The 15,043-nt window shown below is 41.0% G+C and overlaps 1 protein-coding gene across 4 annotated transcripts in view; it reads right to left on the reverse strand.

Annotated features, from left to right (window-relative positions):
* Positions 1-1,117: 1,117 nt before the first annotated feature.
* Positions 1,118-15,043, reverse strand: part of TMCC1 (transmembrane and coiled-coil domain family 1) — a 201,605-nt gene continuing 187,679 nt past the window's right edge. For all 4 annotated transcript variants that reach the window (XM_063113760.1, XM_063113762.1, XM_063113763.1 and 1 more), the window contains exons 3-4: positions 7,568-7,703; positions 1,118-5,359 (exon numbers count right to left, since the gene is read on the reverse strand). In XM_063113760.1, the coding sequence (XP_062969830.1) occupies positions 5,045-5,359; positions 7,568-7,703 (451 nt within the window). In that variant the 3' untranslated portion in view covers positions 1,118-5,044. The remainder of the gene's footprint in view (positions 5,360-7,567; positions 7,704-15,043) is intronic.

Consider the following 15,043-nt stretch of genomic DNA (forward strand, 5'->3'; position numbering starts at 1 on the left):
ACAAAAGAGTTTAAAAATAATATACTTGAATCCTTTAGGAGAGGCATGCATTTTCCAGTTGGACACACCCTCCCCTGCCTTCCCAATCTATTTTCTACACCACAGCTTCTCAGGTGTATATAACTAGCCTCTCATTCTCCAAAGTTCTTAATGGATGAAAATAAAACAGCCTTTTTCAAATTATATATCGCCCATTATCAGGGCTGCTCCATGCGCCCGTTATGCATGGCAGAACTCTAGGATGTGTTGTTCACAGTGTAACTCACTTATGAATCTCTTTGAGACTGGGCAATGAACCTGCACATACTGTACATGGCAGTCTGCCCCATATTTCAAGAAGCTTCATGGCACTCTCATGGCAACTTTTAAAGCTTTCACAAGAGACATCCCTTGCTCTCACAACACCCACTAGCAGAATCAAGTTGGGTGATGTGATATTGCTAATTTATAGATGGGGTAAGTGGCACAGAGCTAGTAAGCCACAAGTGGGGCCCAAATCTCTTGACATTCAGACTGGGGTGGTAAAGGACCAAGTCATCAGGTCCCTGCTTGGTACTCTGTCAAAGACAAGTTTAGAGCTTCTGGATTTCCAGAGGCCTCCCAGAGATCATGAGGAAAAAGTTCTAATGGAAATTACTACTTCTATAACAAAACCACAGATAGGATTAGGCTGGATAATAACTCTTTATGTAAGAGTATATATAGAATTTTAAATGTTAAATGTTTTACAAAGTATGTTTATACTCATCATAACGTTTATTTAGCAAAGCCTTGTATGGATGAACTGGGATTATTATGCCCATTTTGGGATCATTAGATACTGGATTTGGGGGATACTGCTTGTATACCCCTCCAAAGAACTAAAAGATGGTCTTATCCACCAGTTTAAAGGAACTTTAGGAAAATACCTATGTGAAATGATGTCTATAAAATTCAGGGAGATTATGACAGCTACCCAGCTGTCAGTTACAAGATACTGGCTAAATACACACACACACATTTTCTCAAAACAAACTAGTGGAAAGTTCTCATATTGACAGACTTGGCACTGGAAACTGAGTATGTAAAAATAAAGAGCAAAACAAATCTGAGTCTGACCACCAAGTTAATAGCTGAGGTCTTTATTTCAATTTGTATGTACAGTAAAAGTGCTGCTGAGAATCGGCAGCAACCAGACAGAACATAAATTTAATTCTCTCTCAATAATTAGCAGCTTAAGATCTATCAACTACAGTGTTAACGTTCACACGTTCACAAGTGTCATTTCTTTACTTTTCAATTCGTGCAAGTGAGTTTTTATTCTTACACACTTTGATAAAACACACAGTCTAGTAGTCAGTCCCTACTGAGGGTATCACCTAGCATACACAACACACAGACAGAAATGTTAACTCTCAGAGTCACATTCAAATTCCCAGGTTTCATTTGGTAGAGGAGGTGTGGGAACCATAATTCTGTGTGTTGGTTGATTATAACAATGTTTGGTTTTATTTTGGATGCATATTTTCCAAAGCTGGAAGGCAGCTCCTCATTGGACTCACTTGGAACTCAGCACTCAACTGACTGTACCTCAAAGGAATATGAAATCAGAAGCAAAACCAAATGCACTGAAGACCACATGAAAATATGCTTATTATTAGGAAATCACTGGCAAGGAAGGCTTGATCCAAGTGTTTTTCTTGGCATCAGATTTTTACTCCATTTGGAACAGGGGAGAGAGAAAATCCAGTTAGTGAAATATAAATAATTTACTTTTTTTGCGGCTGGCCCATATGGGGATCTGCATCCTAAGTATAAAGTTTAACCTACTTTCATTTCTTATGAATCCAGTGGAGTAGAAAGCCTTCCTTGCTAGGATGCATCGAGTATACCAAAGAATCAAAATTGGAGCCGACACAAGTGCCCTTCAATTAACATCAAAAATGTAAAATGATGGTCATTCTACTACCTGAACAGAGTCATCCAGGCCAACACACCCAGCCTCACTCAGCCAGGCGAGGCACCATCATGAACAAGTAACAGAGGAATGCTTCATTTCAAAGGGAATGCAGTCTTTTTTTTTTTTTTTTTAAAGAGCAGAAGCATTAAAGTGAGGCTAAGTTTCCACCCAGAACAATTGTTAAACCATTAGCGAGCAAGGTTACAGAAGAGCTTTGAACAGACAAGAGAACCCAAGAACAGCCACAATGCAAAGAAACTCAAAGGCAACAGGGATGGGCAGCAAAAAGTACAGGAAGGTGTGAAAACAGATCCAAGGTTACAAGTAGCGTTAAATGCAGACAACTGTTGGGCCTGATGAATAACCAAAGAGCTAGAAAGCCATTACTGTGCCTGATCTGGACTGAAGGTCCTTCCTAAGACAGTCTGAGAGAGGAAGATGCAAAGTCAGCATGGACCTGTTTGGCTGGAGTTCAGGGGGCTTTCCAGAGATGAAAACTTTCCCTTGAAGGAAACTGTCCCAAGGCAACTAGGAACAACTTCCATTCATCTACCACAGTGACTTCCAGTGCCCCCAAAATTTAGTAGCCTCCATGCAATTTAGGGAACTCAAAAATCCTACTTTAGAAAAACTGGTGGGTTGTGGCTAGAGCATCTTTTCAACAACTTTGTGGGCTTATCTTCTCTATTTTGAGCAATAAAGCCAAAGGAGAAACTGTGTTAGTTTGACAAGGTCATAGTGTCCTTTGGCATTCTTGCCTAAAGTCACTACAATCTTTTTTTTTTTTTTAAAGATGACCGGTAAGGGGATCTTAACCCTTGGCTTGGTGTTGTCAGCACCATGCTCAACCAGTGAGCTAACCAGTCATCCCTATATAGGATCCGAACCTGTGGCCTTGGTGTTATCAGCACCACACTCTCCCAAGTGAGCCACGGGCTGGACCTCACTACAATACTTTTTATGCAAAGTTAACATTAAGAGTATATAGGCTTGTGGACAATTTGTTTCTGGCATGAACATGAATTGTTTCTAATTATTTTCTTAAAAGAAAAATCACCCCTGTGGTCCTTGCTCTGGGTGTGAATTTTGAGGAGGCAACAGAGCTAACTGGTATACTGCAATAGTCTGGGTGAAGACTGGGGTACCTGAGTTAAAATGCCAAAGTGATTATGGAAACAACACACTGACTCTGAAAAGGCCAGCTTGCCAAAGCAAAAGGAGGCTGAGCTGTCATGTAAACCATCTTTTCAGACAGATAGGGCAATGCTAATCTAGTTCCAAAAGAATTTCCTGGTATGGGGAAAATAGGCAAAGCATACTTTGCTACTCTTTTTAGGGCATATTAAATGCCCCCACTCACCACTTAGATGCACAGAATGAGGCAAAGAGGGAACAGCATTTGTGACCCAAAACTACGAATAATATGTAAAGATTAACCAAGCTTTCTAGATAAGCTCTAAAAGTTCACGTTCCACCAGGATGATGGAACTGGCTATAGGATGGGGAAGAAGGCTCACACCATTTTTCTAAACTGTCTATAAAAGTCCACTGATCTGAGCCTAGTTAGGTTAATAAGTCATCTAGATTAATAAGAAGCTGGCAATATTGTACACCCAAAACATGGGCCCTTCTAACCTGACATTTCCTCTTCTGTTCTGTAGGAGAATCATTTTCAATTGATTCTCTTAGGCAGACAGAATAAAGCTTCGAAATTAAGGATGCTGGGGCCAAAATGCAGACAGAAGACTTCACATCACTTTGGTTTCAGTAATTACGGGGTATTAAAAAATAAATTAAGGAAACAAGGCATTATTTATGACTCTCATAACATAGTATCAATTTTTTCTAAAGACGACCCCAGCCCAAGGTCACTGGGTGAACATTTTCTTGGGGTAAAAAAAAGTCCTTCTCCTCCCACGCTGGTTTGTGGAAATAGCCTCCCCCTCTCCCTGCATACCCCTTTCCTCTCCAACCAAGCCAAGCCTGAAAGCAGTGGTGTGGGGGTGGCAGGACACCAGAAAGCAGCAGCAGCCAGAGAATGGAGTTTAAGCTGTATTTCAAAACAAGGGCGGCAGAGGGCAGCATTTATAGCAAGTCTTTCTTAAACTGTTTCAAGACAAGAGGGAGCAGCACACTTAAATATCCACACATTTCTTCATTTAAAAACATCACTTCTTTATTTCAAAGGAAAGATAAAAGACCCTCCCAACCCTTTCCAAAAAAACCCATAATAATAATAATAATAATAATAATAATAATAACAATAATAAAAAATCCTATTAGAAACCATAAGGAAGCACTGAGTTTGAGTATTACATTCTTCAAGTATGCTGTTCAGATTTTTTATTAAGTTGGTAACTATACACATATAAAAAAAAAAAACCTTAAAAGTGCGGCCAAGGGACTTTGCTTAAAATCACATATGTAGAGGGCTATGTCAAAATACTGTAATAGAACTGTGCAGTGATCCTGTGGGGCACGATGCTCTCACTTTTGTATCCTAGCAAGGTTAAGGGACCAGGCTCAAAAGTGACCATACTTCTAGGGTTAGTGTGAGTGGCCAGCTTGGGTGAGAAAGCCAGGGAGATCCATGTGTTCTTCCACGGACAAGGAAAATCCACCCTGAATCCAGAATTCAGACATGGAATGTGGTAGGATTTCACAGTAAAGTTATTCTGGGATGGGAAGAGGTGGTGAGCCCAGACAAGGCAAGGTGTTAGGTATAATTGGTTTGCCCTAATCAGGTTTTTTTTTTTATCTTTTTAGTGGGTTTTAGTGCAGTCCTTCAAGCCACAATTTAGAATGCCCTTCAGTGTGCTCCAGATTGTTGTTTCATGTTAAAGAACTGTTTAAGATTTGCATCCCGAGGAAAATCATGCTACATAAAAATGATCCAAGATTTTTGCCCAAAAAACTTCTTGGATAAAATCTAAAAAATACTATTGCAATTGCGTCTCTTGAAGAAAAAAACATTATCCTAAATGTAAACAGATTCACTCAACTCTTTTGTTGTTGTAGAAAACTTCAGAGTAGGTAAGTTGCTGTCTAACTCTCTGCTGCATGCACTCGCCAGAGGGGAGGGAGCACTGCATTCTTGTGCCAGCATCATCTGGGGGATGAAAAGAACCGTTCCACATAGCTGAAGAGGGCATCCCAGTGCTTCCAGAGAAAGGCAACGAAAACCACAAGGAATAAAGTGCTGAACGTCCTGTTGCGAGTCTTCATAAGGGGGACCACGCAGTTGGCTACTGTGGAGACAAAGACCAAAAGAACAGCCATGACAGCCAGGAGAATGTTGATGAGTTTGCCCAGAAGGTTCCGAGCGGTGGCATTCTCCAGCCCTTCCAGCTGCACCACTTGCTGCTGCTGCTGCTGCAGCTCCATCTTGGAGATGCGGGTCTGGCACGCCTCCAGGGCCTCCTGTGGGCCAGAACAGCGATAGTTAAGCTTTCTTAGTACTTCTATACGTCATGAATACTCTGAGTGGCTGACATGCCCCTTGGGCAAGCCAGATGCATCTTGAGCTATGCCAATGATTTTAAGTATGTTAGAGCTCTTTTGAGTGCAAAAGGCTAGACGTATAACTCACTATTCAAGTGACTATTATTTCCCTAAATTGCCCTCCATTGCATTCCTGTGGGATGGCTCACAGGAAGCAGTGGTCACACTTACATTTATTTGGTCTAGAAAATTTTAATGACAAGACCTCAAATATATGATGTTTCTTTTTTCATTTAAAAATGATTACTCTAAGTTGCACAGGACACACATACTTGTTCAACATAAAAATTTTCAAGGGCTGGCCCGTGGCTCACTTGGGACAGTGTGGTGCCGATAACACTAAGGCCACGGGTTCGGATCCCTATAAAGGGATGGCCGGTTAGCTCACTTGGGAGAGTGTGGTGCTAACAACACCAAGTCAAGGGTTAAGATCCCCTTTCCAGTCATCTTACAAAAAAAAAAAAATTTTTTTTTCAAATAGGACAGTGTCTCTCGACCTCTTCTTCTTCTTCTTTTTTTTTTTTTGTCTTTTTGTGACTGGCCGTACCACGCTCAGCCAGTGAGCGCACCGGCCATCCCTGTATAGGATCCGAACCCGCAGCAGGAGTACTGCGGCGCTCCCAGCGCCGCACTCTCCCAACTGCGCCACAGGGTCGGCTTGACCTCTTCTTTAATTCCAGTCCCTGTCCCTGAGGTGACAGGTTGGCGTGTGTCCACCCTTTTACCTGTGTTTAAGTGATGCATGTATATGCCTAGGGAAATGTATGAAATTATCATCTTTATTTCTTATCCCAACATGAACAGTGTACTATAAGAACTGTTCCACAACTCACTTTTTTCACTCGGCAATGGGTCTTGATGATCTCTCCATGTCAATATGTAGAGATCAATACGGTTTTTAGCAGCTACATAGCATTTTACAGTACGGTTATGTCACAGTTTATTCAGTCAGTTCCCTCTTGGAGATTTTTAGGTTGTTTCCAACTTGTCCACTATACCAATAATGCAGTGAATACCCTCTGAACATGTGCCCTTGTACATACTACCTGATATTTTCTAAATCAAGTCAATCCCCGACATCAGTGGAAAGGGATCTCTGACCCTGCTTCTTAAGAAGGACACACTCCCCTTTCAGGTGATCTCGGTAAAGAGGACACTATGCTCTCACACTAGACCAAACACTAAACGTGATCTGCTCCCCTCAAAGCCATGATCTTCACCCATGAGTTTACAAGAATTTCACCATAACATTCAGGGGACAGAACCTATTTCCCTAGCTATGGTCATACATCCTCCAAAGTTCAGCAGTGGTTGGAGCTCTGGATTTTTTGGGTCTTGGTTTCAACGGGTCCTGGTTTCCTGGGATTTGAGGTAAGGCTTGGGCAATTTCAGGCTGAAGTCAGCTAGAGAATGAACAGAAAATGAATGCTGCCTGGTTCAGAATGATCTTGGGAATAAAAAGACTAAAATATAAACAGAATTCCAGGGCCTAGAGAAGATGGCAGTTGGGCAAATGATCTAGACATCCCCTTGATTCCTTGAGGTTGCTGTAATACAAGTTTCCTGGACCACTTCCCTTCTCTGAGACTAGCTTCTTTCAAGACATTTTCATATGAAACCACCAGAAGCTGTTCCTTAGAAACGCCTCCCCATAGAAATAAGAAAAAATTAAATATTTGACTTCCCCATAGAATAAAATAGATGGACCATTAGTTTTAACATTATTGCCTCATGGGTTATTTTCACAAACTGCCTGGTAATGTGCCTGCATGAGATTTGAATTTGGAAGCTAGGACAAAAGCCTACTTCTCACAGCAGAAAAGACAGGCAAGATGGCTATAAGCCTTGTCAGAGCAGCATCTTGTAACCACCAGATGGAATGCATGTGGTTTTCTATATACTGATGCTACTGTGACCTTAAGAAACATTTCCCAAGAACCCAAGCATGTGTACCACCCTCAGTAGTATAGATTTTTGAGAAGCACACCTCAGTCATTTGAAAGTAGGTGAACTACAGCTGCTGTAAGTGTTTCCTGTTGTCCTACTCTCTCGTTTTTTTCCCTTTCTTTTCTTCTTTCTTTCTAGCCCTCTGGACTTTAGCTTCTACACCCTATCCTTCATGCTAACCTGGATGTCTCGGGCCCGTTCATAGGACTGATAGGCGATTTTCTCTTCCATGCTGGCCAATTCCTGCTTCAAGTTCAAGATTTCATTCTGGTGGAGCTCCGTTAGGTCATTTAGTTGTTCTTCTAATCGTTCACATCTAAGAAGGGGGGAAAGGTTAGAATTTTATGCATTATGTGAGCATTTTTCCTGGTATTACTTACATCTAATCCCCAAAACCCACTTTGCAAAGGAAGAAAATAAGAGCACAATGAAACTGAGTGGCCTGGGGTAACAGGGCATGCCAAGGGTACAGCTCTTAGTCCCTGGAAAGGACAGCTTGCCACAGGCCAAATCAAACAGCAACATGGCTTTTCTGCAGTCTTCTCAACAAACAGTATTTACAGCAAGGCCAGAAGCCCTGGCTAGATTTGAGCAATACCCATAATACTGAGGTAGTCCTTATTCTGCTCTGAGCAGCATATGGGAGAGGCAAAAACTACAGTACAAATAAGCGGACCTCATCAGAAGATAAATAGCACATAATAGGAAACTGACTTTCTATCAGTCACCAGTAGCTTATTCCAACACTGGACAGTCCACTCACCTGGATGTTCATAATTCAGAGCCCTCAAATGCCAGAGCCAGAGGGGAGTGACCACCACCCCCATGGCCATGCACAGTGTATGGGATGTTTCAGTCAACAAACATTTACCGAGAGCCTGCTGTGTGTAAGTCATGTTCAAAGTATTGGGAATACTGTGGTAAGCAAGACAAAGTTCTTGCCCTCAGGAGTTTACATTCTAAAGGCAGGGAAGGAGGGCAGAAAAACCAAGATGAATTCGGGTATAGATGAGTAATCAACAGGAGTAAATGGCAGAGTACCTAGAGGCTGGTGCAGCTGGAATGGTCAGGTAAGGCCTCTCCCTGTTCAACTCTCTTCAACAATGAGGGTTGAAACTTGAATGATACAAACAAAACCATGTGAAGATGGAGGTGGGGGGAGAACATCTTACGCAGAAGGAAGAGCAGGCATAAAGTTCTCAAGATGGGAACTAGCCTGGCATGTCTGAGGGACGGCAAGTAGGCCAGTGTGGCTGTAGCTGAGTAAAAACAGGAAGAATAGAGGGAGATAAGTTTCCTTAGGAGTAGGTATCTCTAACACTTAAGAACCATCAACAGAAGGTTTATTCTATATGAAGATGGAACCTGGGCAGGGCACTGAAGGACTGGCAGGATTAGAACAGTTTTAAAGGATGAGATCAGAGATTCCTGGTGGAAAGAGAACATGGGTAAAGGACTAGAGGTAGAAATGTATAGAAGAACTAGAATAGTGGATCTGTGTTGGAGAAAAAAGGGAAATCTAGCCTTAAAAGGTAGGCAGAGCATCTGGGATTCTGGAATGGACAGTAAATGGGCCCAGGAAGACTACTGAGTAGGGGAGTCACATGATGAACACAGTGTTTTAGGAAAATGAGTTATCTGGTAGTGGTAAAGAGGAATGACTGGGGTAGGTTGCTGTGGAGTCCCAGGAACCAACTAAAGAGCTAGGTAGGTAGAAGAAAGGTTGAAGACTACACATTAGAAAACACTAGAAACAGAAGGTAAAAGAAAGGGAAGAATAAACATGTCCGTAGCTTCTGGTAACTAGAATGGAAGCCTCTCTGTCAGACAGAGGGCAGCCAGGTGGGACTCATCCCAGACGGGAATATGCTATCACTTGGACAGCATACACAGGGGACTTCATATGAAAAAAATTAAAATGCCAGAACAAACTCACACATTTAAAACTAGCCCCCTATGGGCCGGCCCGTGGCTCACTCGGGAGAGTGCGGTGCTGATAACACCAAGGCCACGGGTTTGGATCCTATATAGGGATGGCCGGTTAGCTCACTGGCTGAGCATGGTGCTGACAACATCAAGCCAAGGGTTGAGATCCCCTTACCGGTCATCTTTTAAAAAAAATAAATAAATAAAATGAATGAATGAATGAATGAATGAATGAATGAATGAATGAATGAATGAATAAATAAATAAATAAATAAATAAATAAAATAAAATAAAAATAAAACTAGCCCCCTTTCATTCCTGTTGTTTTTAATCACATCAATAGTACACAAACTTTAAAGAAATTCAGAGAATTTCTGTTCAAGGTCCACAATGGACTGGTGATGAATATATATGAATCAGACAGTACTTGCAAAAGTCCTCGGCACTTGTTCCCAACATTCTAGAACCTTATTATAAGCCAGTGTTTATCATATAAAGGTCACTAATGTGTCAAAATTTCAAGAAGTCATTTTCAGACTGGATTTGGTTCACCCCATTTGCATCTAGAGGCGCTCCATCTTCACTCCTTCTAGTTTGCACCTACTTTGCACTTAGAAATGTTTTTATTATGCAGTTTATATAAGCTGATGTATCTGCTCAGTCCAGGTAATGGATTCAAATCCCAGCTCTGCAACTCATTAGCATGGGTGACCCTATTCATCGTAAAAAGGAACTCTACCTATTCCAAAGGGCAACTGTGAAGATTAGATTAGAAGACAGATGTCAAATGCCTTGCACAGAAGAGATATTCAATGAGATAGATATATCACAAGTACACATATCCTACCAGTTCTCCCGCAACAACCTCTACCAAGATAGTCAAAAAAGATTACTTGTCAACTGCCATGTGCTCTCATGTGCTCTGTGGCTCCAATGTTCACTGATCCCTATTTTTTTCTTTAAGCCTCCATTTCTTCCTCTCCACTTTCTCAATCTTATATATTTTGGAATTTTCTTTGCTTCCAGTATATTTATGGTGTTCTTCCTATGACATCAAATGGGTTTACTGGGCACATACTCTGTACTTCTCAACCCTAGGTGCAACAAGCCTCTCTTACTTCTTAGTTCATCAGGAGAATCAACACAAGCACACAGCACAACACAAAAATGGTTCCTGCCATTTCCCTGGCTCGAGATGTCCAGCTAATTCAACTAGTTCCATTCACTGGACTGCTCCAAACTTTACATTGATAAGACTGTCCTACCACCTTCTGTTCATGGCATGTTTTTTTGGATGTGTGTGAGGGAGGGTGTCTTAAGTACGTTTTATCTGATCTTTCAAAATCTCCAGAAATAGTTGAGTAGAAACTGCTAATCCTCACTATGCCCTTATAGAAAATAAAGTCCTTCCCGGCCTGTGGCTCACTCGGGAGAGTGTGGTGCTGATAACACCAAGACCATGGGTTCGGATCCCATATAGGGATGGCCGGTTCACTCACTGGCTGAGTGTGGTGCTGACAACACCAAGACAAGGGTTGCGATCCCCTTACCGGTCATCTTTAAAAAAAAAAAAAAAAAGAAAAAGAAAAGAAAGTCCTTCAGAGATTGAACAATTTACTCATAGTTATATAGGAAATTAACACGAAGATCTCCTCAAGCTGAGAATCTCCCCAAGTGAGAAAATATATCTTTTGTTCCCAGAGATACTACTTTATTAGCAGGTAGTTAAATAGCAAAGTAGTGGTTGGGTAAGTAGAATGAGTTCCATTTCCCAAGCAGATGAAACAGACAAACAGGTTAAAAGATTTGCCGAGGTGATACAGAGCTGCACAACTCAAGGGTGAAGCGAAACCCACAATTGGTCCAGTTGAAATGGCCCCATTAATCCATCAATTAATTACTAACAGCATTTGTTTCCCTTTTCAAGTCACAAGAATTACTTGGAGAATGACGACTTTCTGAAAGAATAGAAAAGTTGCAGCTATTATTGTGTAGCTGAAGTCCTATTATACTCATACAAACAGTGTGTTTGGGTTACCACAGTAAGCACCTCCAATCTGCAGGAAACATCAGGGAGGAAACCGAGAAAGCCATAAAACTTGAGGCTTTTGTAAAATCTGATGAACAAAGAAGTTGGCAAAATGCCCTTGGTGTCTGGAATGCAGATCTTCTGGGATGCCCTCAATATATTGAAAGAACTTCACAGGCATGTGATTATTAAAACACTTTCCCCTAATCTGTTCAGTCAGGCCCTGGAAGTTTGTTTCTCAATTCTTTTCACAACCTCACAACCCACAATATGAAAGCACAAATTTAATGATACTCGGTACTAACATTTTTTAAATGCCATCAGCCCTCAGTGTGACTTATATAACCTACATGTGAAATTTTGGCCTGAAAACAGGCTAACACAGAAAGCCCAGTAAAAATGACGTGGTGTTTTTTTGGGTGGAGGAGTGCATGTTGAGGAGGAATTTAGGGTTCAATCTAATCCACTTAATTATAAACATCAAAACACTAGCATCAATGATAACAAGAATAATGATAACTACCCCCCATGTCTGTTTATGCCTCCAAGGAACTCAGATTTATGAAGATATTTCTACATTCATCCTCATCTCCTTCCTCCCTAGGAGGTAGTTCAATTTTATAATTCAGAAATATGAAGCCCGGAAAGATGCAGTGACTCCCTGCTTAGTGAAGTGTACTAAGGATCTGAACCACCTGGTTCATGCCTCCTGTTTTTAGATTTGTTCTACTTATTTTTTTAACTTTTTTTTGTATTTTTAATAAAATGCAAAATATGAACAAAAGCAAGAAAACACCTATATTCTTTTTTTTTTTGTCCTTTTCGTGACCGGTACTCAGCCAGTGAGTGCACCAGCCATTCCTATATAGGATCCGAACCCGCGGCGGGAGCGTCGCCGCGCTCCCAGCGCCGCACTCTCCCGACTGCGCCACGGGCTCGGCCCGAAAACACCTATATTCTAACTCCTACTGACTTTCCATTACTAACACTGTTATCTCTGTTGCTTACTTTACTAGCTAGTGTTTACTTCCTATCTAAATTCTAAAGTGGAAAAACCAGGTACCTAGGAAATTCACAGAAAAAACGCTTCCATCTTCTCATTAAATATTAACACCAAACAAAAGAGTGGGGAGAAAAAAGGGAAGATAAATTGTGTACAGACTTTCATCTGTAATTTTTTTTTTTAAACCAAGAACTCCCATCTAAGGGATGTTTCCTCTTTACAGGATGCTAACTAGAGCTCTCTGGACACGAAGAGTGGGGTGGGTTCTTGACCTTACAAGTATGTGATTTTGGCTGGCACATGCTTTTCATGCAACTCCATCTGAAATACATCTGGAACAGCATGAGGTTAATGATCTCGTTTTGAGGATTTTTACTCAAGGGTCCTTCCTAAATCATTACAACCCAAAAGGAAGTTAGACACCTAAATATGGCTTGAGTTTGACTATTAGCAAACGGAAAGACTTAACACTGTAAGATTTTTTTTTTTTTAAAGGTTATACCAGATTTTGGCAGGTAAAATTCATCCCCCACTGGTAGTGAAACCTCCTCTATCCACAAAGTATCAAACACATCCAGGTTTTGTTGTAAGTGAACAATTCATAAGAATACTGATCTTGGAAAAGTGTTTCAGTCACTGGATTAGTCAACATAGTTACCTTCCTAGATCAGAGATAAGCCAGTGGCCCTTTTGAGTCAAATTCCTAATGAATGAGAGAAACTGTGTGAGTGCATAGGCTACAAATGCTGCAATCTGAAAGCATTACTCTTTGGGTGTGGCTCAAAAGTTTGACTCCATCTCTGACAGCCAATGGTGCTTCCTTAGTTGGGCAATAGGTCACTAGGGCAGGATGGCTAAAGAAACTTGTAGATCAGGTATTGAGAGCAACAGGAAGAACTAGGTCCCAGGTCTGACACTCATAGGCAACTACAGGAGCAGACTACTCTATTTCCCAAATGCATACCAAAGACCTGAGGTAGCTTCTGCCAGTGTTTAACCGGAATGGAGAGACATAGCTGGGGTAGGGAATATGACATGTGGTGGGAGTTTGAATAGATTCCTGGTTGAATTGGGAAGTGGATTTTTTTCTCCTTACCTTTTGTTAACTCATCTATGTTGAAGCCTGCAAACAGGGTAGGAATCACTGAACTAGCCTTTAGTTGAAAAGGCTTTGAAAAAGCACATCAGTCCCCCCAAAATTTCAAGGGTAGGCAGTGCATTATCTTAAAGACAAGAAAACAGCAGACACCTAAAGATGACAGGGAGTAAAGAAAACCTAGAGGGGCTTTCTGGGCAATTAGGAGTCTTGGTAATGCCATCTTTCTAACATCCTGGCACAACCCAGAAATGTATTCCTCTAGAAAAAGTGGGGAGGAAGGGAGGAGTTACCAAACTCCTACTCTAAGCCAAGTATCATACTAGGTGCTTCCATATATGCTATCACATTAAATAATCTCAACAACCCTGCACAATAAATATCATTACCACATTTTTATAGAGGGAAAAACTGAAGCTCAGATGAGTTATGTAATCTACTCAAAGCCACATAGCTTAAGTGGTGCCAGGACTGGCAAGCAAATTCAAGCTTGTCCAACCCCAGTGAATTAATGGGGATTAATTAATTTCTCCACCCTCCTTTCCTCCCCTACTCTTTAGTGGCTAAATTGGGAAGAGCTCTTCTGTAAATCTTTTTTGTGGAAGCTCTTACCCTTCATAAGAGCATTTCTTAATTGGGATTTTCTCTCATAAATAAAGGGCTGATTTCATCCAGTATTTGCAGTTTCTATTTCAAACTAGCAAACTACCTCCAAATCTAGCTTATATATATTCTGGAGACTCTGAGGTCAATTTTCAGCTTTCAGGTCTAACACCTGGAATAAAAGGACTAAAATAGCCACATCTGAACGTATCTATGGTCTTATGTTCGGTTACAGTAAAATAAAGTAAAACTATATTTAAACAAACCATTTGCTTAGTTAGAACTCCAACAGCCTGTGCCTAATTGGGTTAGACTAGTTACTAACCGTTCTACTGCATGTGATGATTGCCTCCTTCTGTATTTTTGCTCTTATGACTCAGTGCAACTTAAAATATCCCTGGGCTTAATACAAACATTCTCAGAAGCTGATTTCCAAAGGACAGTAATCCCCTTAAAATAGAAGCTTTCAAAATGGCATTAATGTGCATCAACACCAGGATGGTTTTTCACCTGCCCTACATGACACTGCTTTATACAAGTAGTAGCTGAGTAGGATTCCAGGCCAGGTCCCTTGAGGGAAAAACTACAAAAGGAACCAGTAAAACTCTCAATTAATGTTTTCCTAGCTCTTTCTTATTTTCAATGCATTTTGCCACAGCTGAACTTTCTCCTTTGGTAGCCCATCAATATATTACACCCACTATGGGAACAGGACTAGTATTCAGTTTTTAGCACCCAATTAAATATATGTGAAACCATTTTACTGTGTGACCTGGCAAAAGTCACTTTATCTTTCTGGGCTTTAGTCTACTTATCTGTAAATAAGATTAAACTATATATCTGTAGTAGATTGAATTATGTCCTCCCAAAACTCCCTGAAGCTTGATTTGTGTCTCCCAAGTTTTATGTATTAGAAACTTAGCCCGAGGGCCGGCCTGTGGCTCACTTGGGAGAGTGTGGTGCTGATAACACCAAGGCCACGGGTTTGGTGTTTCTCTT

Source organism: Cynocephalus volans, chromosome 11, assembly GCF_027409185.1.
Source record: "Cynocephalus volans isolate mCynVol1 chromosome 11, mCynVol1.pri, whole genome shotgun sequence".
NCBI classification, from domain to species: Eukaryota; Metazoa; Chordata; class Mammalia; order Dermoptera; family Cynocephalidae; genus Cynocephalus; species Cynocephalus volans.